Genomic DNA, 27,138 nt, shown 5'->3' on the forward strand with positions numbered 1-27,138 from the left:
CTGAAAAAACAAACAAACAAACAAAAAAACAAAAACAAATAAGGCTTCTCATAACAACATATCTGCTCCTGGCAGCACCAATTTACTTCAGAAAAGAATAATGGGTATCAAAGAACTTCCATATGGAGTTTGCTTTCAGTGTATCAAAAGCTCGTCATTTGGGCAGGAAATTGCCCTTGCCTTAATTGTTGAAAATATACTGTACAAATTGGACAAACAGGACACAAAAGAAAGCAAATGCCAAACTTGGCCAAGAAGGGATAGGACAGTCCTTCAAAATTCCTGCTTCACAGAAAAGTCTGTCAGATATTCTAGGTCTGTAGGCTGAAGATGGATGCCCCAACACTACAGAGAAACCTTCAGTGACTGTCCAGACAGACAGCTGTTCCTGTCATTTCTATAGTTGTGGAAGCTGCTGCTCTGTAATTCCTGCTTACTCAGGTATTATATCCTTCTCTGGTCTTTGATGAGGTTAAAGACTAAATTAGTTATAGTCTTTCCTTGTTACCAAATTTAAAAAAAAAAAATTTACAGAAGAGAAAGTTTATAAGGTTGAGAGACATAAAAGCTTAAGTTGCTTATCTTAAAAAAAAATGTTTAGGATGGTAATACAAGTTATAATAAAAAGTGGTTAAAACTTCAGACTCATCAAGACAGAATAAATAATAAAACAACCTCTCCAAATTTGGCAAATACAAAAGGACTGGATTTGTAAATGTAATTCTTACTTGATAATTGTTCTCATTGTGTATAGTTTTACAGTATTAGAGTTAAAAACCTTTCCTTTTTATTTAGACAAAAAGAGAGAGATATTGTGAGATATTTATACACTGTGTGAAGATGTATTGCTGTGAGTGGTATAGTAAAGTTTATCAGCTAACAGCTAGGCAGGAGGTATAAGCAGTACTTCTAGGCAGAGAGAACTCTGGGGAGAAAAAAGGTAGAGCAACCAGACACAGAGTGGAAACAGGAGGTGCAAGATGGAAGAGAGGTAACACCACATGGAGAACATAGATTAAAATAAATTGGTTAATTTAAGTTATAAGATCTAGTTGAGAAAAGCCTAAGCTAAAGCCCAACTTTCATAATTCATAATAAGTCTCCAGGTCATTGTTTACAGGCTATCAGTCCAAAGATAGTCCAACAAGAAAGCTTGCTACAGAGACAGGCTGGTCATTACATCGAAGTGTTGGGGCAGCTCCCTATTCAATGGCCAGATCCCCATACCTCATACCATATTCTTAAAAAATAGAAATGGGCTAGAGAGCCAGTTCGGTAGCTAAGAACACTTACTGCTCTTGCAGAAGACCCAAGTTCATTTCCCAGAACCCATGACAAGTGGCTCACAACCACCTGTAACTCCAGCCCTAGGGAGCATGACACTACTTTCTGTTTTCCATGGACACGAAGGTGAACATACACACACACAAGTACACATAATTAAAAGTAAAAATCTTTTGGGCTGGAGAGATAGATCACCAGTTAAGAACACTGGTTGTTCATCAAAAGGACCAGGGTTCAATTCCCAGCACCCACATAGAGGCTCATAATCTTCTATAGCTCCAGTCCTAGGGGATCTGGCGTCTTCTGACCTCCATGGTAATGCAAGTACATGGCGCACAGACATACAAGCAGGCAAAATACCTATGCACATAAAATATATATATAGGCTTAAATTTTTTAAAAAATCTCTTTAAAATTAAGGCCAGGTATAGTAGCTCATGCCTTTAATCCTCTGAAGACAGGGGCAAGAGGCAACTCTGGAAGTTGGAGGCTAGCCTGGTCTACATACAGTACCCAGCCAGGAAGGCCTACAGAGAGGCCCTGTCTCAAAACGAACAAACAGGAAGCCGGGCAGTGGTGGCGCACACCTTTAATCCCAACACTTGGGAGGCAGAGGCGGTAGATCTCTGTGAGTTCTAGTCCAGCCTGATCTACAAAGCCAGCACCAGGATAGGCATCAAAGCCACAGAGAAACCCTGTCTCAAAAAACAAAAACAAACCAACAACAACAAAAATAAACAAACATATAAACAGGAAGATAATCTGAATGTAGAACACAAGACAATAAAACATGAATTGACCTGGATAAAAAATAATGTATTTATAATCTAGAGATAGAATAAAAAGACATGGAGCCATAAGAAATAAGACTGACAGTTTTAATTATATAACACATTTTGGGTTTTGTTTTTGTTTTGTGTTTTTTGAGACAGAGTCTCACTGTATTGCCCAGGTTAATCTCAAACTCACAGCAATCCTCCTGCCTCAGACTCCTGAGTACTGGGGTTACAGGTATATGCTACCACCCTCAATTATTTTGTTTGAGACTCTATAGCCCAGGCTAGCCTCAAACTAATGTCAATCAAACCTCCTGCCTCAATCTCCTGAATGCTGAGATTACAGTCATAAACCACCACACCTGGTAGAGACTAATGTTTTTACAGTGTTGCCAAGAATATATATTAAAGACTAACCACAGACCTAAAGGAAATCGTGGAACAATTAATACCCACACCATATAACAAGCTTGCCACACACACTACAACTTGACTTTTACATAGAACAAAGAGCCAACCCAAAGGCACAGAAAGGCCTCTGACAGGTCAGCAGGTTTGAGATGATGTCAAAAGGGTCAAATTTACATTAAAGATGAATACACGCTAAAAATTACATTAAGCTAAAATATGGGTCAAAAAGCTGTCCATGGGGAGAAATAAAATAGGCTATTAAAAAAAAAAAAAAAAAAGCATCAGCCAGGCAGTGGTGGCACACTCAGGGAGGGCAGAGAGACAGATCTTTGTGAGTTTGAAGCTAGCCTGCTCTACACAGTGAATTCCTGAACACCCAGTGCTACAAGGTGACACACTGTCAAACAAAACAAAACAAAACAAAGCCAGGCATGGCAACACTTGCTTGTTTCCAACAACTCAGGAGGGTGAGAAAGGAGAAAGCACTGGCAAAAATCAGACATACAAGTGACATTTGCTGCAAGAAGTCCACTTCTGGATATATAACCAAAAGAAGCAAAGGGTCAGCAGATCCTCCTTACACACCAGTGTTCTATCTACTACGGCCAAACACAGAAACAATCCAAGGTCCAGGGCATACAAAATGGGGTGTATCTGTCCCAAGGACTAGGATTGAGCTGTAAAAAGAAGACAATTCTGATGCACACAAATCTCAAAAGGATTATGATGTTTGTCCTAAAGCCGTGTAAATAAGCCAGACAAATATGACCCCACAAATGTGAGGTCCCTGAAAGAGTCAGGCTTACGGAATATGGAGCAGGAAAAGGCTATTTACCGAGGCTGAGTGGGGTTGACAAGTGACCACGTCATAGGTAAAATGTTTCTGTTTAGGTGAGGAAAGTAGCTGCTAATCCACAACACTGACAATATAATGATGTCAAAGATCTCTGCACACTTAAAAACAGTCAAGGGCCAGAATGACAGTGAAGGTGGGGTGAAGGTACTTGCTACCACCCCCTGACAACCTGAGCTGGATCCCTAGGGACCCACATACTGACTCCCACGAATTGTTCTCTGACCCCCATATTTGCCACAGCATGTATGTGTGCCATCCCCCACCCAATAAGTACTGTAATAAAAACTAAAAATAACGGGCTGGAGAGATGGCTCCATGGCTTAGAAAACTAGCTGCTCTTCCAGAGGATCTGGGTTTTGATCCCAGCACCCACATGGAAATTCAGAGGTTCTGAAGCCCTGTTTTAGCCTCTGTGGTACATTGACATATATTCAGACAAAATGCCTATACACACATAAATAAATAAATAAATAAATAAATAAATAAATAAATAAATAACTTTTTAAAGTAGAAGAAACAGTCAAACTGGCAAGTTTTATTCGATACTGTTTACTGCAATTTAAAAAAAAAAAAAAAAAAGCAGCTGTCCCATAGTACTCAGGAGGGATAGGCAGGAAGATCTGTGTAAATTCAAGGCCAGCCTGGCCTACAGAACAAGCTCCAGGACAGCCAGAGCTACACAGAGACACAGAGAAACCTTGACTCAAAAAGAAAAAACAAAACAGAAAGGGCTGTTCAAATGGCTGGAGAGATGGCTTATCAGTTAAGAGCATTAAGAGCATTGGCTGCTCTTGCAGATGACAAGATGACAGGTTAAACCTGGGAGTTCTCAGGCTTCAGTAACTCAAGTTTCAGGGGATCTGCCCTCTGTGGACACTGCATGCACATGACACACAGACATACATGAAAGCAAACACTCAAACACATACAATAAAGTTAATAAACTTTCTTTTAAAAAAAAAATGTTTTCCTAAATTAAAAACATAGGGGTTAGATACACTCAACAATAGAATGTGCTGAGCACAGGCCTTGGGTTCCAAACCCAACAACACACGTACATAATACACACACACACACACACACACACACCATAGTACACATGGATCCCAGGAACCATTTTTCTAGCCAGCCTGAAACCTCTATCAGTGACCCCACTGTTAGGACACATATGGGAAAGGTCACCTATCCCTCATGAGTGTCCTGTAAGCAGAGCTCTACTAGGCATGTGCAAGAGAAACATAAGGACAGCTCAAGGCACACATTATGATGGACCCAGGTGTCTTCTACATTCCCAGATGCCTACAGATGAAGCATCACCTGAGCCCCAATACCACTCCTAGCTGTGCAAGTGATGGCCAAAGAAAAGGCCAACTTGCACAAATTCAGTCACCAGCTTGGAACACACCCTGATGCTCATGCAGACTCACCTAGTGGGCTCGACTGCCATCAGACTGTTACCAAGAGAAGGTGGTTATGACCTGTTGCAGTCAAAGAGCAGGACCCACAACAGCCAGTCCAGCCACATAGCCACATAGCCTCTCAGTCAAGCTGGGCCATCTTTAAAAAGATATTCTCTGACTGCAAAGACACAGATGTTGGTGCTGTCCAAGCCTTCTAGCACAGTCCAGTGTGGTTCAGGCACATGCCGAGGGAGTCCCTGGGAGGAGGTAAGGCTCAGATGCAGGACTCTGGCTGGCCCCTTACTGACTTCTCTCCACAGTGGGTAACTGCAGGTAGCTATAGCACAGGCATACGTGCAATGAAGGACAGAGCTCTTCTGTTGATGTGATAAGACACTCAGACAAATAAATACAACTTAAAGGGAGTACAGGTTTATTTGGTTAACAGTTCCAGGTTAGGGCCTGTCACTACAGGGAAGTCAAGGCAGGAACATGAAGCAGCTGGTCACATCTCCTGTCAAGAGCAGAGAAAGATGAATTCAGGAATACTCACTGCTCAGCTTTCTCCACTCCTACACAGCCCAGGGCCCAGACCCTCAATCAAGGAAACCATGACAACCACCCACACACGCGCTCACAAACCAACCTGGCCTAGACAATCTCATTGAGACTTCCTTCTCAGGCAATGAGATTGTGTCACATTGACAACTGAAACTAACCACACAGACAGGCTCTACCAGAGACAGTGGGTCCCAGGAGCTTTAACCATAGAGACTGGGCCCATAGGCTGTCCAGGTAACAGGACAGACCTGAAAGGGATCCTAGAAAGGTTGATAGAACCAAGTGGCCCTTGAGTGAAGCTTCATTAACCTTTTCCAAGCCAGTGTGTTGCCAACTACACCCACAAGGTGACAGGGACAAATTGGAAGTAACAGTGCCTTGGGGTGGTGGGGGTGGACACAAGTAAAGACTCTGTCCAGCTTGGAAGACCTCAAAGAATAAGTCAGCTGATTTTGTTTCACCATTAAGGAAACTGAGGCACACAAGCAGGACACTCCACACGGAGGCAGCCCTAGACACCTGCACTGACACCCACAGCCATGCTGAGAGCCCCTCAGAACACATTAGGTTCCACTGGAATTCAAAGCTTATCATAGTAAACCATGGCCCAGCAGATCAAGCAGGACTCACTGGAAGTCAGTGAGGCGTCACCATTCCCACAGGGTGGCAGGCAAGGGATAATCTAGAAGCCAATGGCCATAGCTATATAATGATTCCTTGGGTCTCAGAGTACAAGGACCAAGGTTCACTCACCATGTTGGCAAAAGTTCCATATCCTGGCCACACATATCTCTACACTGCTTGGGGAACACTTGCGCTCATGGCACAGAAAGCAGCCCTCTCTCAGTGAGGTGGGGCTTTTGGCTTATGGCCACCCCATCTCCAGCATTTTAACCCAACTCCTTGCCCCACAATGGACAAGAAATTGGGTGCTGTAGCCTGCACTCAGCCTCCTTTTAAAGGACCTGGGTACCCAAGATGGGCTCCAAGTATCTCCCTCACTATGGTGGTGAGGGAAAGAACACTGTGTACTCCCAAACTTCACAGATCCCACAGGTGCTGGCAAGGCTGACTGATCAGCTCAATTTTGTAGATGTGGAAACTGAGGCTCAGAGCCAGCAAGCCACTCTCCAGAGGCTGGAGGGAAGGAAAGCAGGGTAGACCGGCCAGCTAGGCCTGGGGCCACCTCCCTGTGGGCCCCACAGCTGCCTCCACCCGTCACACTTGGACTGCTCTGCCCCAGGCGGCTGGCTCAGAGCCCACATGAGGCTTTCCAAGCAAATGTGAGCAGAGTCACGAAGCCCAGAAGCTGGGCGCAGCCCTTAGCTCCCACCACGCCTGCCCCCACAGCCTCCTGTTTCCAGAGGCTATTAAGTGATCCACCTCAGTGCCTCTTGACCACAGTGTCCAGCTCCCTCCAGGTCTATGGGGCCAAACAGAATACTTAATCCACACTCTCAGGACCCAGGCTCCATGCAGATGGGAGTGAAGGGAAATACGGGCTGGCTGGAGAACAGTACAGACTGTGTAGCTTCTGAACCTCCTGACACAGTCACCCCAGCTCATTTGCTAAAAACCATAGGCAACCAGGACCAACTCAACCAGTGAGTAAACAGATAAACTTTGGTCTATCCACATGTAGAATAGCACTCAGCCATAAAAAGGGCTGACGAACTGCCACATGCTACTAAAGAAGTCAAAGTCTAGCTACTCAGAAGACTCAGGCAGGGGGATTGCTTAAACCCAAGAATTTAAGGCCAACACAGAAAGACACTATCAGCCCCCAAGAATTACTAGAACAGGCAGATCCCAGAAACAGAACAAAAATTTCAGTAGGAAGATGGGAAGCCACGGCTCAATAAAAAATGGAATTTGGTTTGGAACAATGAAAATATTTTATTAATTGACGATTGCAATCCACATGAGTATGGCCAATGGCAGGGTCACACATGCTTTAAAGAGGTCTGACTCCTAGTATGCAATATTTTTTAAGTTTTTTTATTGTATGTGTATAAGTAGTTTGCCTATATATGTGCACCACATGCATGCAGTGCCCCCAGAGGCCAGAAGAGGGCATCAGATCCCCTGGAACTGGAGTTACATGAGCTGTCATGTAGGTGCTGGGAATGGAACCCTGGTCCTTGTAAGAGCAGTAAGTGTTCTTAGCCACTAAGCCATCTCTCCAGCTCCTTCAATCTCGGTTTTTTTATTTTTATTTCTTGGAGGGGGGCTGGGTATTGCTTTAAGAGGCTGGTTTTGCACTCAGGACCCTTCTGCCTCCATCTCCTGAGTGCTGGAATGCCAGCATGCCTAGCTAGTTCCAGAGCTGCTGCATGAGTGACTTTTGCTCTTGCAGAGGACAAGTGTAGTCCCCAGCACCACACTGGATAGCTGTATGGACTTCTAGTTCCAGGGGATCTGATGCCCTCTTCTGAGTGGTAAACTGCACTCCTCCTCTCTCTCTCTCTCTCTCTCTCTCTCTCTCTCTCTCTCTCTCACACACACACACACTTTAAAATAAAATCATTTTTAAAATCAGTTCTAGAGGCCAAGCGTGTGCACACCTATAATCCCAGCACTCAGAAGGCACAGGCAGAAGGTCTCTGTGAGTGCAAGGTCAACCTGGTTTACACACCCAGTTTCAGGCCAACCACAGCTAATAGCCTCAGTTCCATACCGTTCACCTAAGACAGCCTTGGCTGACTCCAGCCTGCTGTTCAATCTTCCTTGCCTCTGGGACACACACACACACCTCTCAGCAGAGACTATCTGGCCCAGGAGGACTGGGGTCTGGAACCTCTGGTCCATGTGCCCAGGGTAGGACTCTTTTCTTCCATAGCTTTATACTAGTCCACGTATCCCAGGAGACCCTCGCCATGGACACCCAGACACCAAAACAGTCTATGTCTGCCACCCTGTCCCATTCTACCCATCAAACTTAACCTGGCACCAGTCACCAGAAAAAAACGGGTACAGGACTGAGAATCACAGTTGCACCCACTGAGAGGTTACTACAGGTACAGGAGTGAGAGTCATGGGTATTCCCACTAAGAAGTTACTCAGCTGTGGCAGGAAGGATTTTTATGGCCATGTTCCTGGAGAGAAAAGCAAGGGTGGAGTTTACCTCCCCCTGATAAGTGCCAAGGCTGGGACCAGACTCTGGGCCCCTAAGCCCTGTCTACATTGCTTTACTCCCCACACTCATCTGTAACCACAGTGTTAAATTCATCAGTTACTGGACACACAAGATTGACCAAGGCCTGGGAAGATGGCTCAGCTGGTAAAGTGCGTGGTAGACAAGTGTGAGACATACCCAGTGCCCAAGTGAAGAGCCAAGCATGGGTAACATACTTATAACCAGTGAGACCCAGTTCCCATTGAGAGACCTTGCCTCAAAGAACAAAGTGGATAGCTCCTGAGGAAAACAATGAAGGCTGACCTCCAGCCTCCATATGCTCCTGATGGCACCTGAAGGCTGACCTCTGGCCATTACATGCACAGGCATGCACACACATCAACACAAAAAGAAGAGAAAGAAATTCAGACCAGGTAGCAACAGCCTCCAGAATTGCCAGGTCAGAAAGATCAAAGGCCATGTAACACAACTGTCCCTGAAGCTCTGCCACCACTCCCCCAGACCTGGGCTAAGGCTGGTGCTGAGAGTATAAGCGTATTGCATGCCCCTAAGACCCCCACCACATTGACAAAAAGGGTGCCAGAGCTTTATACCAAACACAGAGAGGCCATGTAAGCCTCCCAAAGACAAACAGCAACTGGGCATAAAACCCTGGTTGGTCTGAATATCCTACTCTCCAGTCCAAAGCAGGAGATAGCCTCCTCACCTGGCTGCTCCCCACCCCCACACCACTGTATGAATTCTGCTAGGTACCTGAGCAATGATGACACTCTACAGTCACAATATAAAAGGTTCTAATATGCTGAGCACCACAAGGTGCCTCTCCCCAGAGAGGCTCAGCACAAATGTTGGATCAAACAGGTTGCCTGGGTAATTTGTTACACAGAGGGATCAAGAAATAGGATCCTCACTTGGACTCAGCATTTAGTTAACCCAATAGAACTCAACATGTGCTGCCTGAGCCCTCCCAGGGGCAGGCAACCCACATCTGCAGGAACCTCCTCCAGGGGGCCAGACAGGCTAAGCTGGTCCTGGGACAAGCGCTTTAGGCAAGCACGCAGGAGGCAGGAGGAAAGCCGAGGGCTTCCAGGCTGGGGAATGCCCTTCTTCACACGGGGACCACTAGAACAAAGGCTTTTCTGTGGGCCCACAGCTTCAATTTGCAACAGGAAGCAATCAGGAAAAATAATTAGCTACCCACTTACTGCCTTCTCTCCAGACTCAAAGCGTGAATCTCACACAGACATGGGGGGGGGGGGGCAATGCCACCAAGAACAGTCAAAAATAAGAGCCTCAGGGATATTCCTCCCTTTGCTTCCATTTTAGGCCTGGATTACCCCATCAGCTGGTACTCCTGGGGCCTGGTTTCCTAATGTTAAAATAATCGACTCTATTTTTGCCTCATACACCACTAAACTACAAAGATGTTAAATCTGGGATACCAGACGACAGGCAGAGGATTCCAGAAATGTCAACCCCACCTCAGGCAGGAAAGTCGGCTTACAAACTCCACCTTTAAAACAAACAGCCCCAGCTCCCCCCAACCCCTTCTGCAGCCACGACCCAGGCATTTCCGGAAAGAGCAGCGCTGGCCTGGACTTCCCACGGCCTGTCATGGTTTTGTCTTCGCCTTGTTTTGCTAGCACCAGACATGGCCGGAAAATGTAAACACGATCCCGAGGGAGACAAGTTTAGGGAGAGACTCCCCCAGAGTCCCCAGGCTGAAGCTGAAAGCTCCACAGCTAGAGAAAGCCGGCCCCCCAAAAGAACCTGGGTGTAAGGGACTGCAACCCACGGAATGTGAGCAGAGAGCCAGGCCCAGCCACCTCCCTCAAGTGTCTACCCTGGGAATACACAGGGGGACAGCTGTTCGCCTTAAAAAGGCCCAGACAAAGGGACCTGAAGTTGTCCCCCAACCCCACCCCAAACTGCCATCAACACCATTCAGGAGTTCAAGACTATCTGCTAGACCCTTGGACAGCCACACTCCAGAAAAACAACACACCCGAAAACAATGATTTAGGTGGCAAGAGGCTTGCTTTAAAAACCACATGGCAATCTCCGAATTAAAAGAACATGTGTAGCATTTCCAACTCCTGCGTTTCTCGACAGTCCGCCTGACCTCAACTCCAAACCCTCAAGACACACCGAAAGTTAGAAAAAGTTTCCCAGCCGGCCACCTCCCCAAAGGTGGGTTCAAATGAGGCAGGATCATACCTCCCCACACCAAGGCACCCAAGCAACCGATTCCAGGGCTGGACACTGGTCAGCGGTGGCCAGGAGCCACCGTTTGGGGGCCCCAGCGGTCAGATGGGTCACTGGGGTCACGGGGGCACCTAGCAGGTGTCGGTCGGTTTGGAAGGCTGACAGTCACGCAGGTCAAAGAGACGGCAGCTAGGGCCAGGCCGCCCCGCTCGGGGCTCTCTGAACTTCCTAGCTTGCAACTTCAGGCACTTCCCAGGGCTCGGTAGGCCGGCCGCCGTAGGCAGGCTCGCGAAAAGTTTTCCCAGTAGTTCGCGACAGGCCAGGCCTGCCCGGGGCCATCGCGATGCCCGTCGGTGCACTGCAGAGTGCGCCCCACGCCCCGAGCCTCGGGCAGGTGAGGACCCGCCCGCGCCGCACCTGGCGGGCTCGGTCCCCGGGGAGGGGCCCCGGCGGGAGAGACAAAGGGCCCGCGCGCGGTCCCCCGGCGCGCTCTCCAACTCGCCCGCAACTTGCAAAGTGGCTGCTGCGGCCCCGGCCATTGTCCCCCGCGCCCACCTTACCCGCAGCGGGGGCCAGGCTGCAGCACAGCGCCAGCAGCAGCAACTGCAGCGGCGACAGCGGCGGCGGAGGGGCCCGGGTCGGCGCCGTTTCCATGTCGTCCGGCGGCCGGGAGCGCCGCGCGCTCACTCGGGCTCCATGGCGCGCGCGGCGGCGGTGGATCCTCGCGGCTCCCGGCGCCTGCTGCTCCCGCCTCGGGCGCCGCGGCCCAGGACGACGCGGGAGGAGGGAGCGGAAGCCGAGCAGGTCTCCGCCCCCCGCGCCGCCCGCGCCGCCCGCGCCCCCCGCCAAGCCGCGCCCTCCCGCGGGCGCCCGGGAGCCCTGTAGGCGCGTCCCTCCGGCCGGCAACAGAGAGGCTTCTATAGCAGGTGGGTCACCTGCGGAGCCCTTACACTGACCAGTGGGGAAACCGAGGCAAGGGGAGGAGTGACCCACGCAGCCAGGAAGCCTCAGAACTGGAAGTCGGGGGGTGGGGGTGGTCCCCTGAGCCTAGTCTGGGCGTTTCACCACAACTGCTGTCACCCAGCCCAGAGACACCTGGCTTCACTTGAGGAGCGCGCCTGGAACAGTCGCACTAGTGAGTGGTTCTGGGGGAACTGGGAGCTTTTACTTTTAGCTTTATTTCTTTTTTATATGTATGAGTGTTTGCCTGAATATATGTGTACCACTTGTGGGAAGGAGTATGAGGAGACCAGAATAGGGTGTGTATCCCCTGGACCTGGAGTTACAGGTGAATGTGAGCCACCGTGTGGATGCAGGAAACAGTAAGTGCTTCTAACTGATGATCTCTGCAGCACGGCTTTCTAGAATCTCACACCTTGGCCAAGTCTAGGTGTCATCTCTTCATGACCTTATAAAATAAAAATGACAGTTTCCACCTTGCAGTTAGAGAGAGAGGGGAAGGGCACGCCTGGGCACCCAACACATGAGGACCAAATGAAGCCAGTAGTCAGGAAGGTGCCTCTGCTTTTCTGTGGTTTATACTAGGAAGAGATAAACAAAAATAAGAGCCCACACAAGTAAATAGAGACAGGAGGGATGATGCTCATGCCTGTAACCCCAGCTTTGGGAGATTGAGGCAGGAGGAAGGCTAGCCTGGGCTATAGTGGGACCCTGTTTTAAAAGGGTTCATAGAGTCCTTGACTGCCTACTATGCACACAAAGACCTGGGTTCATCACTACCCCCAGCACTGCGTGAACCAGACATGGTAGCACAGGCAAGATGACCAAAATGAAGTTTAAGGTCAGCCAGAAAGGTGGCTCCTGCTGACCTAAGTTCCATCCTTGGATCCCACAGTGGGAGAAGACTGATGCCCAAAACCTGCCTTCTGATAGGAAAACTCAAGACCAAGGAGCAGCTAGTAGGGGGAGGGGACTGTCAAGAAGAGAAAAGCCAGGGCCAGGATCCCAAGGGTCAAGGCAGAGATTTTAATGAGGAAGCAGGCAGGGGCGCAGGAAGAGCGGTCTCCTGGGGTGGCTGTATCTAACCTCAGACAGGAAGAGGAGTCAGGAGGTCTCTAGAGGCCTTGGAGAGCCTTTACAGGGCCTGGAGCAGCCAGCGTCCTTGGGTTCCTGCTCACCCCAGCCCAACACCCCCACCTTCAACTCAGAGCCAAGAACACACACGCGGTCCCTAGCCCCACTCTCACCCAGCCCCTGCCCAAGGCCTTCTACTCCCAGCCTTGGTTTCCCTTGGCCTCATCTCACTGCAGCCAGTGAGCATGTTAAATAAGCCAGATCTCACCATTCTCCCCCTCACAGCTGGCGAAGCTCTATCCAAGTCAGAGAAGCAGGAGCCTTGAGCTCTCACACCTCCTTTACCTCTCAATTTTATCTCACCAGCTGCTGGCCCCTACCAGGGAAACCCGGAAGGCACCCTCACTCCTGCCTGGGGGAGGGCCTCTCTGCTTCGACTCTCTTTACACTTTGTTCTTAAACTGTATTGCCTCTCTGACCCCCATAGCCCACCCTGGCCAACACAGTCTGTTTCTCCTTTGTGCCAGTTACCACTTAACAGGGTATGTGTTTACTTCTTTATCTTCTTCCCATCATAGCAGAAATGCCAAGATTTGTCTGTTTAGTTTCCTGTGCATAGGCCAGGGCCTGGCACATAGTAGGTGTTCAATAAATAATAAACATTTGTTAAATGAGCAATGGAAGCAAGAGTTCTGATTTTCCTTTCATTAAAGGGGCACACTGAGTGCTGAACAGGGTTGGGACAAACTGTGAAGAGGAAATGAATGCAGGCCCAGATGGGAGGTGGTGGTCCAATAAACAAGGGCTACCAAACAGGATGAGAAATGGCACCTCCGCCTTGCCCGAGGCTGGACTGCTGTAACCTTGGGTCAGAATCTATCCAGCCTACAAGCCCAAGTACCATATTAATATGCAGATTTCTTCCCTCCATCTTGCTCTCCACAGTCAGGACAGCTAAATCCCATCTCTGTCCTACAGAGTTCACAGCCTCTGTCCCACCAAGAATGCCAGGCACCTGTGCCTTCAGGGTCCTAAGGACCAGCCTGTCCGCTCTCTGCTTACTTAGCACTAGCCTCTGGTGTTCTGCACTGAAGCCCCTTTAAGTCCAAGACTGTTCACCCACACACTTGGGTCCCACAGACCCCAAGTCTCTAGAGAAGGGAGAGCTCCTGCCTATCTTTGCAGCTGGTTTGATTCCAGAGTGTTAGTTAGCACCTAGCTTTAATCTGCCTTTTGTCTCTGATACCTTCCCTTTGAAATATGTAAATCTTGTCTGAGAGTTTCCTAAAGGTGCAAAGCCTATGCAAAACTTGGCTGGGGGAGAATCTGGCAAACCAGGTCCCCTTAATTGAGAATTTGCATTTGGCATTGTGTCTTTGGGGAGCTTAGATAAGAGGTATTGGGATGCGGAAATTGACCTGCTAAAGGTGTGAATTGGATAACAATAAAAAAAAAAAAAAAAAAAAAAAAGCCCTTTGCTAAGCTACAAAGAGTACATCTGCCAGAGACTGATCCCCTGCAGCTGGAAAAGCTAGAAATCATCCTTAGAGTCTCCTTCCATGGACCCAAGTGAGCCCACATCTGATGTACAACACTCTAGGAACAGTCCAAACCAGCAGAGGCATCCCAGATGTAGTTGGGATGCAGGTGGAGATCTGGAGATGGTGAGGGTCTGTAGTGGATTCTTAAAGAAGAGCTCTGGGCCTTGCTGAGGGCACTAGCTATAGAGAGAGCAGAGGGGGACTACTGCAGTACCAGGATTATTCAGAGTTCAAAGTCAAGTCCCAAATTTGGAAATGGCATACCAGTGAGATGGCTCAGCTGGTGAGGCCACTTGCTACCCGGCCTGATTACTTGTGTTCAATCCCTGTGACTTACGTAGTAGTAGGAGAAAACAGAACAGGTTGTTCTCTGATTGCCATATTTTATGTATGTCATAGCATAGGCACATGTTATAGTAGAACAAAATTTTTCCTGGAGAGATACAAAACATGTCTACTTAGCCCAGATAGAAAGCCCACAACAGACCAGAGTACATTTACCACCAAATGCAACTTGGTAAACCATAAGTTTTATTGGGGTTACTTATAGGGGTATGGGTGAGGGGTTACCCATAGGAACAGAAATGACTCAAAGACAGCTTCATCACCAAAGCCCACCCCAGCATAGGTAACAGCTCACAAAGCTGCAAGCTCACTGCACAACCTGCAGGCAGCTCAGCAGGTTGGAGAGTGTCCTTTCTAGGTGCCTCGGTTATCTTAAACCTCTTCAAAGCAATTCTGGCTTCTGCTTCCAGACAGAGACTTCTTTGCAGCTTGGCCCTATTCCCCTGAGACAGATTCTCAGCTTTTATTGCATTACATATTATGGCAGAGACTGTCTTAGTTAGGGTTTCTATTACTGTGAAGAGACACCAAGCCCACAGCAGCTCATAAAGGAAAAACACCTAATTGGCAGGGCTTACATTTTCATAGGTTTAGTCCATTAACATCATGGTGTGACAATATGCTGGAGAAGGAGCTGAGAGTCCTACATCTTGACCTGCAGGCAAAAGGAAGTGATCTGGGACACTGGGCATGGCCCTAAGCATGTGAGACCTCAAAGCCCACCCCTACAGAGACACAGTTTCTCCATCAAGGCCATGCCTACTGCAACAAAGCCACACCTAATAAGGCCACTCTTTATATACCTATGGGGGCCAAACTACCACAGTGGCCTAATAAATCTGTTAAGTTTCAAGGACTTCCTGAGTTTCTTACCTTCATACTTAAAAATCATCCCTGGCCGGATGTTGGTGGTACATGCCTTTAGTCCCAGCACTTGGGATGCAGAGGCAGGCAGATCTCTATGAGTTCAAGTCCAGCCTGGTCTACAGCGCTAGTTCCAGGATAGGCTCCAAAGCAATACAGAGAAACAAATTTGAATGTGATGTACACATCTTTATTCCCAGCCCTTAGGGGGCAGATGCAGGTGAATCTCTGTAAGTTCAAGGCTAGCCAGGACTGTAGAGTATTGGGCACTGAGCATCCTTAGGTTAGCATATGACTACCTGTCCATGGGTTTCTGTGGGGCAAGGCACCCATGGAAACGGGATCTTACTTACTTGGCAAGGACCAGTAGAACAGCATAGTAATTTGCAAAATTCTCACAGCTTGCAGGCCCTTTTATCTCATATACTGGTGATTCTTCGGGTGGTTTTCAGTTTTACTTTGTCAGTTACACATGTAACAGCTGTGATTTAACCTGGAAATTCTGTTCTTCCTCCAATATTTTCCCCACAGATTCAGCAAGGGCAAATGCTTCTCAAATTTCTTATCTGGAATTACTAACTATAACTCCTAATCCTGGGAACTTTTCTGACTCAATAGAAACAGGTACATATGAGAAAACAACAGTAGGAACATTAACCATGTCTCACAGTTCTGGAAAAGAAGGTAAGGCATGCATCCACTGAACAAGGAAAAAGCCTCAGGAATACATACATATAGTGCCAACTGTTGAGAGTAAGTTCCCTGGACACCAACCATATAGAATCAATGATAGGATCTAGTATGATCCAATGGGAAAGCTGCAATGTAAAATATGGGATGGATATATGCATCTCTTTTCCATACACAGGAGCTTATATTGGTAAAAGAAGTATGGTATAATATAGTGGGATGGGAAAGGAGTGCCTTATCAAAGTCTGCCTGTACAGAGAGATTGAGACATGAAACCTTCCTGTAGAAAAGGGGGCTGCATAAAAACATATCTTGCAGACATGAAGAAATTGTTTGGGTTTGAATATTGTTGTCCTTAAAGAATTGTACCCAGGTCTATTTCTTTTTAACTTTGTAACTGCAATTATCTGCCAGCTTACATAAGTTCTGCAAGAGCAGGATGTATCTAGCTTGATACTTAGCTAAGCAAGCCTGCAAAAATGCTGAATTCTGTCTATGTAGAGGATGGAAAAGTGTATTTGGGGAAACATAAAGGGGAACGATGGGGGCTTTATAATGATTATGATGAATTTCTTAAAATATGATACATTTCTTAAAATTCAAAAATAGGAGCCAAAAATAAAGGTGTTCATGTTAGCCTGGTAGGAAAACTGTTTAAATTAAAAAAAAAAAAAAAAAAAAAAAAAAAAAGCTCAAGCTACTCAGGACACTTGAGTGCAATCCATCTGGAAGTCAGATTTCCTTCCTTTTTTTTTTTAAGATTTTATTTATTATGTATACAACATCCTGACTCCCTATATATCTGCATAACAGAAGAGAACACCAGATCTCATTACAGATGGCTGTGAGCCACCATGTGGTTGCTGGGAATTGAACTCAAGAACTCAAGACCTCTGGAAGAGCAGACAGTGCTTTTAACCTCTAAGCCATCTCTCCAGCCCCAGATTTCTTTCTTAAGCTGACAACCTTTCCCAGTCTCAGGACCTGAACCTGAGCCAAGTTTAGACCCCAGCAATATAGTGAGACCCTATCTCAAAAACTGAAATAAAGGGGATAGAGAGATGGTTCAGCAGTTAAGAGCACTTGCTGCTTTTCCAGAAGACCCGGATTCTACTACTAGTATCCACATAGCAGCTCACAACCATTTGTAACTCCAGTTCCACGGAATCCAATGCCCTCTTCTGGCCTCCACCATATCAGGCATACATGTGGTACACAGACATACATACAAACAAAACACCAATGCATATAAAATAAAAATAAAATTAAAAAAAAGCTAAAAGTTAAGCAATAATTAGAAGTAAAATACACACACACACAAATTTTAGACATCTGAAATAACCACTGAGTTGCTAAGTAAAAGGACCAGGCTTCTGGCTCCCAAGTCATATCAGGGCAATTTCAGGTGGCCACACTCCAATTTGAACCTTCAGAAAAGTCCAAAGAACACACCAGAACTCATCACTATTTCATCGTGCAGACTTGTGACATCACAGGGTCAGTCATTTTTAGACCCTTTAGTAACACAGTATGCAATCAGAGAATGTGCTAAGCTCCAACTTCCCTGGAAGGTGGCCTGCCACAGCTCCTGACGGTGACGCACTCTCTTAGGTCTGGTGTTTGGTAGTTCTCACCCTTAGCCTGGTCTTCAGATGCAAGTTCCAACCCAGGGAAGTAATGAGGGCCAGCACCTGTCCTATCTAATCGTTTCCGGGGACAGGGCTCAACCCGGGTCCTCATAGGGCCCATCAGGGAATTGCATCTCCGTGTCTCTGGTTCCCCTCCCAGGCACAAACTGCTGACTCAAAAAGCCATTCCAGGCACCAGAGCCTGGCTGGCAGGGTGACACCAGCAGTATCTGGGGCTCTATAAGCCACAGCATCCTCCTTCAAGGAGCTGAGGAGAACCCATTCCATATGAATGCCCATTGAGCACAGTCTTAGGTAGTGTTCCTATTGCTGTGAATAGACCATGGCATCTCTTATAAAGGAAAATATTTAACTGAGGTGGCAGCCTACAGTTCAGAGGTTTATTCCATTATCATCATGGCAGGGAGCATGTCAGCATTCAGGCAGACATGGTCCTGAAGTAGCTGAGAGTCCTACATCTTGCAGGCGACAGGAAGTTGTCTGAGGCACTGGGCAGTATCCTAAGCATAGGAAACTTGAAGCCCACCCTGACAGTGACACAGTTCCTCTAACAAAGCCATAGTCACTCCAACAAAGCCATGCCTCCTAGTAGTGCCACTCTCTTTGGGAGCCATTTTCTTTCAAACCACCACAGGCACCCATTCCTCAGAGTTGGCATCAGATACCGCTGCCTGGCAACCTGCACCCAGAACAGGCAAAGGGAAGTTTCAGTGGGCACTGGAAGGCTTAAGTGGGTCAGCATGGTCTTTGAACTGGCTGGGGTGAAAGGCTTGGACTGATTTTCTCCCGTGAGCCTTAGTTTCTTCATTCACACAGTGGAACTGGAACAGTGACGTTTGGTAGACTTATCCCAGTGCTGACTCAAACCTCAAGACTATGAAGTCTGTAACAAGTTCTCTTGTGGCTCAGTCTGGTCTTGAACTGGGGATAACCTTGAATCTCTGGTCCTCTGCCTCCACTTCCTGAGTGCTGAGATTACAAGCATATGTCTCCATGCCACATTTATGAAGTGCCAGAGAAGCTGGGCAGAATTATAGGTTTAAACCTATAAACCCAGCACTCAGGAGGCCAAGGCAGGTGAATCTCTGAATTTGAGGCCAACCTAGTCTACAGGGTGATTTCTAGGATGGTCAGGGCTATACAGAGAAGCCCCGTTTCAAAAAAAGAAAAAAGTGCTAGGAGTAGAACCCACCGCCTAATGAATGCTGGGTAAGCACACTGCCTACTGAGCTCCCCCAGCCCCAGAGCACACATCTCCCTGCAGAAGTGATGGATCTGTCCTTCCTGACTGTAGCTGTTGTTTTAGTGGTGGTTGGTCTTGCCTCATTGAAAAGCACATGAGTATTTCATCTCCCTTACAAGCTAAGGAGGAGATGTACTTGACTGGGTTTCTTTTGTAAATACCTGTGGGTGACATGGAGTAGACTAAATGTGGCCTCCAGAAGACAGACTCACTGGAATCCCCAAGCCTGTAATTATTAATGTGCAGTAGAATTAAGAGAAGACCCCTGAAATAGATTGTCCTGAACTATCTAGGTAGACCTTGAATCCAATGAGATGGCCTTAGAAAAGACAGCTAAGTGTGGTGCCACACTCCTGCATCCTGTACCCAGGGAGCTGAGGCAAGAGAAGCTCTGGTACAAGCACCCTGAGCCAAATGAGTTCAGTGCCAGCCTGGGCAACTTAGTGAAACCTCGTCTTAAAATAAAAATTTTAAAAAGGATTTAGGGGCTGGAGAGAGAGCTCTGTGGATAAAGTGTTTGCTATGCAAGCCTGATGATAACCTGAGTTCAAATCCCAATACCCCACATAAAAAGCCAGATGCACAAAAGTATGGAATAGCAGTACACCCAGGGAATGGGGTCAGACACAGGAGAATCAAAGGAAGCTTGAATACAGTCATCCTGGCATGCAAAGCAGTGAGCAAAACAGACACTGAGACAAGGTGGAAGGAGGGTCAGCACCCAGCATTGTCTGTTGATCTACAGAGGTGGGTCATGTTAGATGTGTAGATCACATCTACACACACACACAAACACACATACACACACATACATGCATACATACATACATACATGCATGCACACACATACACACACATGCACACACACTTACACACTTACACATACATAAATGCGCATATACATACATGCACACACACTTACACATACATACATGCACACATACATACCTGCACACACACATACATACATAGACACACATACATACACACATACACAGGCATACACACACATACATATACACACATACACATACATACAATATATGCACACACATACACATATACACACATACAAACACACACACATATATACACACATGCACACACACTTACACATACATACACATACATACATATATACACACATATACATACACACATACATACATATATACATACATACATGCACACACATACATACATAGACATACATATATGTACACATACATACACATACACACATGCATACACACGTACATAAACACATATACATACACACACACATATATTCATACACACACACTTTTTTAAAAATGTTTTTAAAGGGCTTGGTGTGCAACTCGGTGATAGAACATTTGTCTAGTATGCCTAAGACCTAGCATTGAGAGAAAAAAGTCCCAGCACTCAGAAGGCTGAGTCAGGAGGATGGTAAATTCAATGCCAGTGTGTGCAATAAGATGGGAAGAAGAGGAGGGGCAGCTTGATCAGACAGCTGGTTCAGCAAGTAAACACATTTGTCACCAGACAATGCAAGCCTGATGACCCGATTCAGTCCCTGGAACCCTTGCAACAGTGGAAGGCGAGAACAAACTCCACAGGGTAGTCCTCTGACTTCTGCACATGCCATGCCATGTGCCTCCCCTCACAATAACAAATTAAATTAACACTTTTAAGGGGGTGCTGGGAAGAGAGGAATAAGGAGAAATTACAGTTGGGATGTAATATATGAGAGAAGAATAAATTACAATTTTTTTTTTTTTTTTTTTTTTTTTTTTTGGTTTTTGGAGACAGGGTTTCTCTGTGTAGCTTCGGAGCGTGTCCTGGAACTATCTCTGTAGACCAGGTTGGCCTCAAACTCACCTGCCTCTTCCTGTTGAGATTAAAGCCACCACCACCCGGCAAAAAAGAAAAAAGTTAAAGGGAAGTCAGGCATGGTGGAACACACCTCTAGTCCCAGCATTTGGGAGGCAGAGGCAGAGGCAGAAACAGGCAGATCTATGTTAGTTCGAGGTCAGCCTGGCCTACTAAGCAAGTTCCAGGAGAGTCAGGGCCATACAGACAAACCCTGTCTTGAAAAAAAAAAAAAAATTAAAGAAAAAAAACAGGGCTAAGGATGTGGCTCAGTTGGTAGAGTGCTTGCCTAGCACATACAAAGCCTGGATTTACTGCAGCCCCCACATAAACTGGGAGTAGACAGGAGGATCAAAAGTTCGAGATTATCTTCAGCTACATAGCAAATCCCTGGGGTATGGGAGACCCTGTCTCTAAGTAGGTGGTTGGCTGAGGATATGACTGTATAATGTCTGAATGGTAGAATGTTTGCACGGCATGTGAAAGAGCCTTGACTTAAGTATCAGCACTATTTTAAAAAGAAAGAAAGAAAGGGAGGAAGGAGGGAAGAAAGAAAGAAAGAAAGAAAGAAAGAAAGAAAGAAAGAAAGAAAGGAAGGAAGGAAGGAAGGAAGGAAGGAAGGAAGGTAAAAGCTGGGGAGGTGACTCAGTGGTCAAGCACTTGCCCAGCATAGCAGAGGACCCGAGCTCAACTCCCAGAATGCCCCTGCCTTGGTTTCTATTGCTGTGACAAAACACTATGACCAAAAGTAACTGGGCATTTATTTCATCTTACAGCTACAGTCCATCATGAAAGAAAGTCAGGGAAGGAATTCAAAGCAGGAACTGAGGCAGAAGCCATGCAAGAACCCTGCTTACTGGCTCGTTCCCCATAGCCTGTCCAACCTGCTCTCTTACACCACTCAGAACCACCTGCCCTCCCATGACCATCACTCAAGAAAACACCCACAGACCAATCAAATGCAGGCAGGCATTTTCTCAGTTAAGGGTCCTTTTCCCGGATAACTCTATCCACCCATCCACCCCCAAAGTAAGCTGGATGTTTGCCTGTAGTGCCAGGTACTTGGGAGTGGGAGTGAGACAGGAGGTTTCCAGCCTGGGCAATAGCAAAACCCATTTCAAAAATAACAACGGGCTGAAGAGAGATGGCCCAGCTGTTAAAGGCCAGGCTCACAAGCAAACTGTCAAAAATAACAACAGTCATCACAATAAAGACAGAGTAATTAGATGCAGGCAGAAGATGGATGCTCCATAGGGAGGAGGCAGAAGACTGCTAGAGATCCTGGGCCTGGGGCTTGCAAAGGCAGAAGGACCTTTCTGGAGGAACATGCTCTGCCACGTCGTCTTGATGCCTAATTTAATGGGAATCTGCCCCAGGAAATTGGCACAGCTCCTAATGTTCACTAGGATGGCAAAAGTGCACCCCTACAAAGTCTGACATTTGTTGAAGGGTTTGTCCATGAGTGCCAGAGGACCAGAGGGCAACAACTGAAATGTAGCATGATGCACGGGCTGGGATCCTGGACTGGACAAAGAGGAGAAAACAAGTTGAGCAGAAGACCAATATTCATATCTGTTTCCTGACTGTGGACACAACGTAACCAGCCATCTGACACTCCCACCTACCATCAGGCCTTCCCTGCCGTGATGGCCTGCACCTTGTCAAACCATGAGCCAAAATAAAACTGTCCCTTCTGAAAGCTGTTTCCTGTCAGCTTTCAAGTCAGTGACCAGAACAGGGACTAATGCAGAGGGTGATTACAGCTGCTCTGACTGCATAGCCATGTCAGGCCTGAGGAAAGTATGCAAACAGCAAGGCCACATGCGGTCAAGCTGATGGAGCAGTGACAGCCACATCCTTGACCTTTAACTTATTAAGCAGTTCCAAGGGACATATGTCCCTGTAACTCTCCTGCCAGGCTTTACAGGAAAGCCACACCACTGCCCCCCCATCCCACCCCTCTTCACTTAGACTCTTTTTGTTGCTTGAGAGATAAATCACACCTGAACACCTGAGAAAAAGTGAGATTTTTGTAGAGAAAAAGAAACAACAGAAATGTCCTGTAAGACTGGCAAAATGGCTTAGTGAGTAAAGGGGCTTACCACCAACCCTGATGACCTGAGTTGAATTCCCAGGATCCATATGGTAGAAAGAATCAGGTCTCAAAAAATGTTCTCTGACCTCCACATACATGTTGTAGCATGCATATATGTGTGAACACACACACACAACATGCACACACACGCACACTAAATGTAGGGTCTTGAGAAATGGCTCAAAAGTTAAGAGCACTTGCTGCTCTTTCACAGGCCCCAAGTTTGGTTCCCTGCACCCACATCCAGATGGCTCACAGCTGTCGATAGCACCAGCTCCAGGGGATCCACTGCCTGTGGCCTTCCTTAAGCACCTACACTCGTTTATATAACCCTTCTCATAAACACATCATTTAAAATGAGATAAAATTTTTAAAATTCGTATTAGCTACTTTTCTGTTGCTGTGATAAAAGCACCATGGCCAAGGCAACTTATAAAAGGAAGGGTTTATTTGGGCTTATGATTCCAGAGAGTAAGAGTTCATAATGGTGGAGTCAAGGCATGGCAACAGGAACAGGAAGCTGAGGGCTCACATCTTGAACTTCAAACAGGAAACAGAGAGAGTCAATTGGGAATGGTACAAGGCTCTGAGACCTCAAAGCCCACCCCCAGGGATATATTTCCTCCAGAAATGCCACATCTCATAGACCTCCCCATATAATGCCATCAACTGGGGATCAAGTATCCAAATGCCTAAAACTATAAGGAACACTTAACATTCAAACCACATTTTTTTTTTAAATTAAGAGAAAGAAATATCCTGGAGCTGGGAGATGGTGGTGAATGCCTTTAATCCTAGCACTCAGAAGGCAGAGGCAGGCAGATCTCTGTGAGTTTGAAGCCAGCCTGGTCTACACAGCTAGTTCCAGGACAGGCTCCAAAGCAATACAGAGAAACCCAGTCTTCAAAAAACAAACAAAAACCAGAGAGAGAGAGAGAGGAAAGAGATATCCTGGGACTGGAGAGATGCCTCATCAGTTAAGAGAACTGGCTTGGCTAGGCTGTAGTGGTGCATGCCTTTAATCCCAGCACTCAGGAGATGGATCTCTGAGAGTTCAAGGCCACCCTGGTCTACAGAGTGAGTTCCAGGGTTGTTACACAAAGAAACCCTGTCTCAGAAAAAAAAAAAAAAAAAAAAAAAAAAAGAACAAAACAAAGAAAGGAAGAAAGAAAGGAAGGAAGGAAGGCAGTTATTGGGGCTTCCTGGGTCCAACAGTCTAACTCAGTGAACGGTGAGCCCTAAGACTATTCTATGGGACATGAAGTCTTCGAAGACAGGAATACTATGCAAGCTCTCCACTAATTCTCCCAGGTTTGGGGGACACAGCTGGGAAGTTGAGAGCCCTCATCTTGGGGCTAGCTGGCATTGGGGACTTGTCTCCTGCCAAAACACTATCCATGTAGGCCAGGGTCATCTGCCTCTCTCTGCTTGTCATACAGCGGCTCTAGCCAAAGAGCACCACGGGTTGAGGCTGTGGAAGTAGCAAGTGAACACTGACAGCCAGCCACATTGTCAACATACTACAGAGAACTTTGCACTGAGACTGTTCAGAAAGGAAGGGGCAGGTGGTCTTAGGTCCCCTGGCTGCCCTGCACAAGCACTGGGACAGGCTCCTTCTTTAAGAGAACTGTGGAGCTGGCCTTGCTGGTGAGGTGCTAATCACAGCCCCTCGGGAAAATCTTAATTCATGACCATTTCACAGAGGGGGAAGTGAGAATAGAGGTGAACACACCTTTGCTCGGTTAAAGAGGCTGCTTTTCCAGAGGACACAGCTTTGATTTCCAACACCTGTGTGGCTGCTCACAACCTTAAGTTTCAGGGGATTTCATGCTCTCTTCTGGTTTTCCTAGGCACCAGGCATGTACATAACGACATACATGCAGGCAAAACACCCATACATATTAAATAAATAAATAGGAATGTACCTGGCACAGCCTGGCTCACTTGGCCTCATGCCTGCAGTCTGCCATGTGGCCAGGAGGGGGCAGCAGCATCCCGCTTAGATTTTTCCAGTTAAGGAACCCAACCTCTGCCATCAAGATTTGGATGGTGGCAGAGTGAGGTCAAAGCACCAGTATACACCATGTGCTGTCAAGACCAGGGAAACACTAAGAGCTCCCAGATTGATCACAGAAGCAACCCAAATACCCATTTTACTGCCTACTACTGCCTGTTGGGTTAAAAGTACAACCTGGTTGGGGAAGAAGGAAGAACTGGGGTTGGTATGTAAAATGAAGAGAAAAAAAATTTAATTAAAAAAAAAAAAAGTGTAGAACCTGGCTAGGTTGTGATGAGGTAAGGTAACCAGTTTGGTTCAGTGGCCCATAGTAACTGTAGTTTCAGCTTCTTGCTTTTGCTGAGACCTCATTACCTTCCAATAAGCCCTACCTATATCCACACCCACACAACCCTGTCCAGGGCTACAGCATAGGAAGCTATTCCCTTTCCCTCCTGCAGCTGGACCCTCACCAGGCCAGTGTCCCTTCATGCCTCTGCCATCTTGCAGTGCTGCTCCCTGTGTTACAATGCTTTGCCTTGCTTTTCTGTCCAGCTGAGAGCCTCAGCGGAGTGCTGCCTACCATGTCCTTCTGGTGTCCTCCTCTGCTGGAGTAGTGTCAGCAAGGTGACACTTCTGCTTGCTTCCAGGGTGAGCTTCTCAGAACATGAATCCTCCAAGTTCTCCTGGTCTGCCTATGACTCACACAGGCAAGACTTGTTCTGGCAGGAGTACTCAGGTCTTCAGATCCACAACATGTGCCCATTGTTGAATCTCTGTGACCTGGAGCCACAGCCTGGGCTACTGCAGAGCCAAAGATCTCTGATTTGCACCTAGGATTCTGTGCAAGGCCAAGGACAGTCCCCAAATGTAAGGCTGGAGTTGCTGAGGAAGCTGTGGGAGCTGCCCTACTCTCCAGTGGGCACGCTGGGTCTCTGGCAGACCTTCACTATCAGCCTGGGCTGGAAGCCCACAGGGGCTCAGGATTTTCATCATGGGCTGCAGCTCAGAGCTTAGGGAGGAAGCAGTATGGGTTCTCCTCCTCCATCTGGGAGCCAGAGGGAGGCTGGAAGATGTGGAAGGCAGTCCTGATGTGTAACTCATTACAGCAGGCCTGGGAATCAAAGACAGTCTTTCCTGTCAGTTTTCTACTGAGGTATTACTTTATCTCAAGTATCAAGCTCTGTCTAATTCAGGGAAATAAGGTCTTTGCTCCATACTGAGATAATGAGTTTTGTGTACACTTAAATGAACTGAAAACCACCTAAGGGTCAGTGTATTAGTTCATTTCTATTCCTGTGATACAACACCATGTCCAGGGGAACTTATAAAAGAGAGTGTTGATTTGGAGCTTAGTGTATCACAGGATTAGAGTTCATGATGGCAGAGGAGGCAGCAGTGTCTCCAGCAGCAACTGAGGACTCCCATCTTTAACCACAAACCAGAGGCTATCACACCAATAATAAAAACCCAGGACAATAGCCAGATGATGGTGGCACACACCTTTAATCCCAACACTTGGGAGGCAGAGGCAGGTAGATCTCTGTGAGTATGAGACCAGCCTGGTCTACAGAGAGAGAGATCCAGGAAAGGTTCCAAAGCTACAAAAGAAACTTTGTCTCGAAAAAAAAAAAAAAACAAAAACCAAAAACCAAACAAACAAAACCCTAAAGACAGATACTGGGGTTCAAACTGAAGATCAGAAAAGCAAAGCATCCAAGCCATTAAAGAGTTCTTATCTCTACCAAGGCTAAGTCCAAAAGGGGACGATCCTGTTCTCAGAGTGACTGTAGACTGCGATGCTCTCCACCAAGCCTCAGGCTGCCCTGAGACTGCACTGAGCTCCTGCCTTATATTCCTCTCTAGTTCTGGGATTAAAGGTGTAAGATGATTCACTCTCATGTAGCCAAGGCTGGCCTTGAACTCACAGAGATCCATCTGCCTCTGTTTCTGAGTGCTGGGATATAAGGTGGGTCCACCACTGCCTGTCCCCTATGGCTAACTGGTGTCTCAGGTGTGTGACTAATTAGTGGTTTAGCTCTGCATTCTGATCTTCAGGCAAGCTTTATTTGTTAGATTACAAACAATATATCACTACAGGAGGCAGGGAGCAAATGGAATGGCAAGAGTCTTTTGAAATCTCAAAGCCTGCCCCAGTGACACATCTCCTCCAAGAGCACACCTGCCAAACTTTCTGTCTT

At 46.9% G+C, this 27,138-nt stretch overlaps 1 protein-coding gene across 1 annotated transcript in view; it reads right to left on the bottom strand.

Annotated features, from left to right (window-relative positions):
• Positions 1-11,410, bottom strand: part of Lrp5 (LDL receptor related protein 5) — a 100,225-nt gene extending 88,815 nt beyond the window's left edge. Inside the window, exon 1 of the mRNA XM_051193516.1 lies at positions 11,190-11,410. Coding sequence (XP_051049473.1) covers positions 11,190-11,283 — 94 coding nt within the window. The 5' untranslated portion in view covers positions 11,284-11,410. The remainder of the gene's footprint in view (positions 1-11,189) is intronic.
• Between the last annotated feature and the right edge of the window lie 15,728 nt (positions 11,411-27,138).

Source organism: Phodopus roborovskii, unplaced genomic scaffold (assembly GCF_943737965.1).
Source record: "Phodopus roborovskii unplaced genomic scaffold, PHOROB, whole genome shotgun sequence".
Taxonomy (NCBI): domain Eukaryota; kingdom Metazoa; phylum Chordata; class Mammalia; order Rodentia; family Cricetidae; genus Phodopus; species Phodopus roborovskii.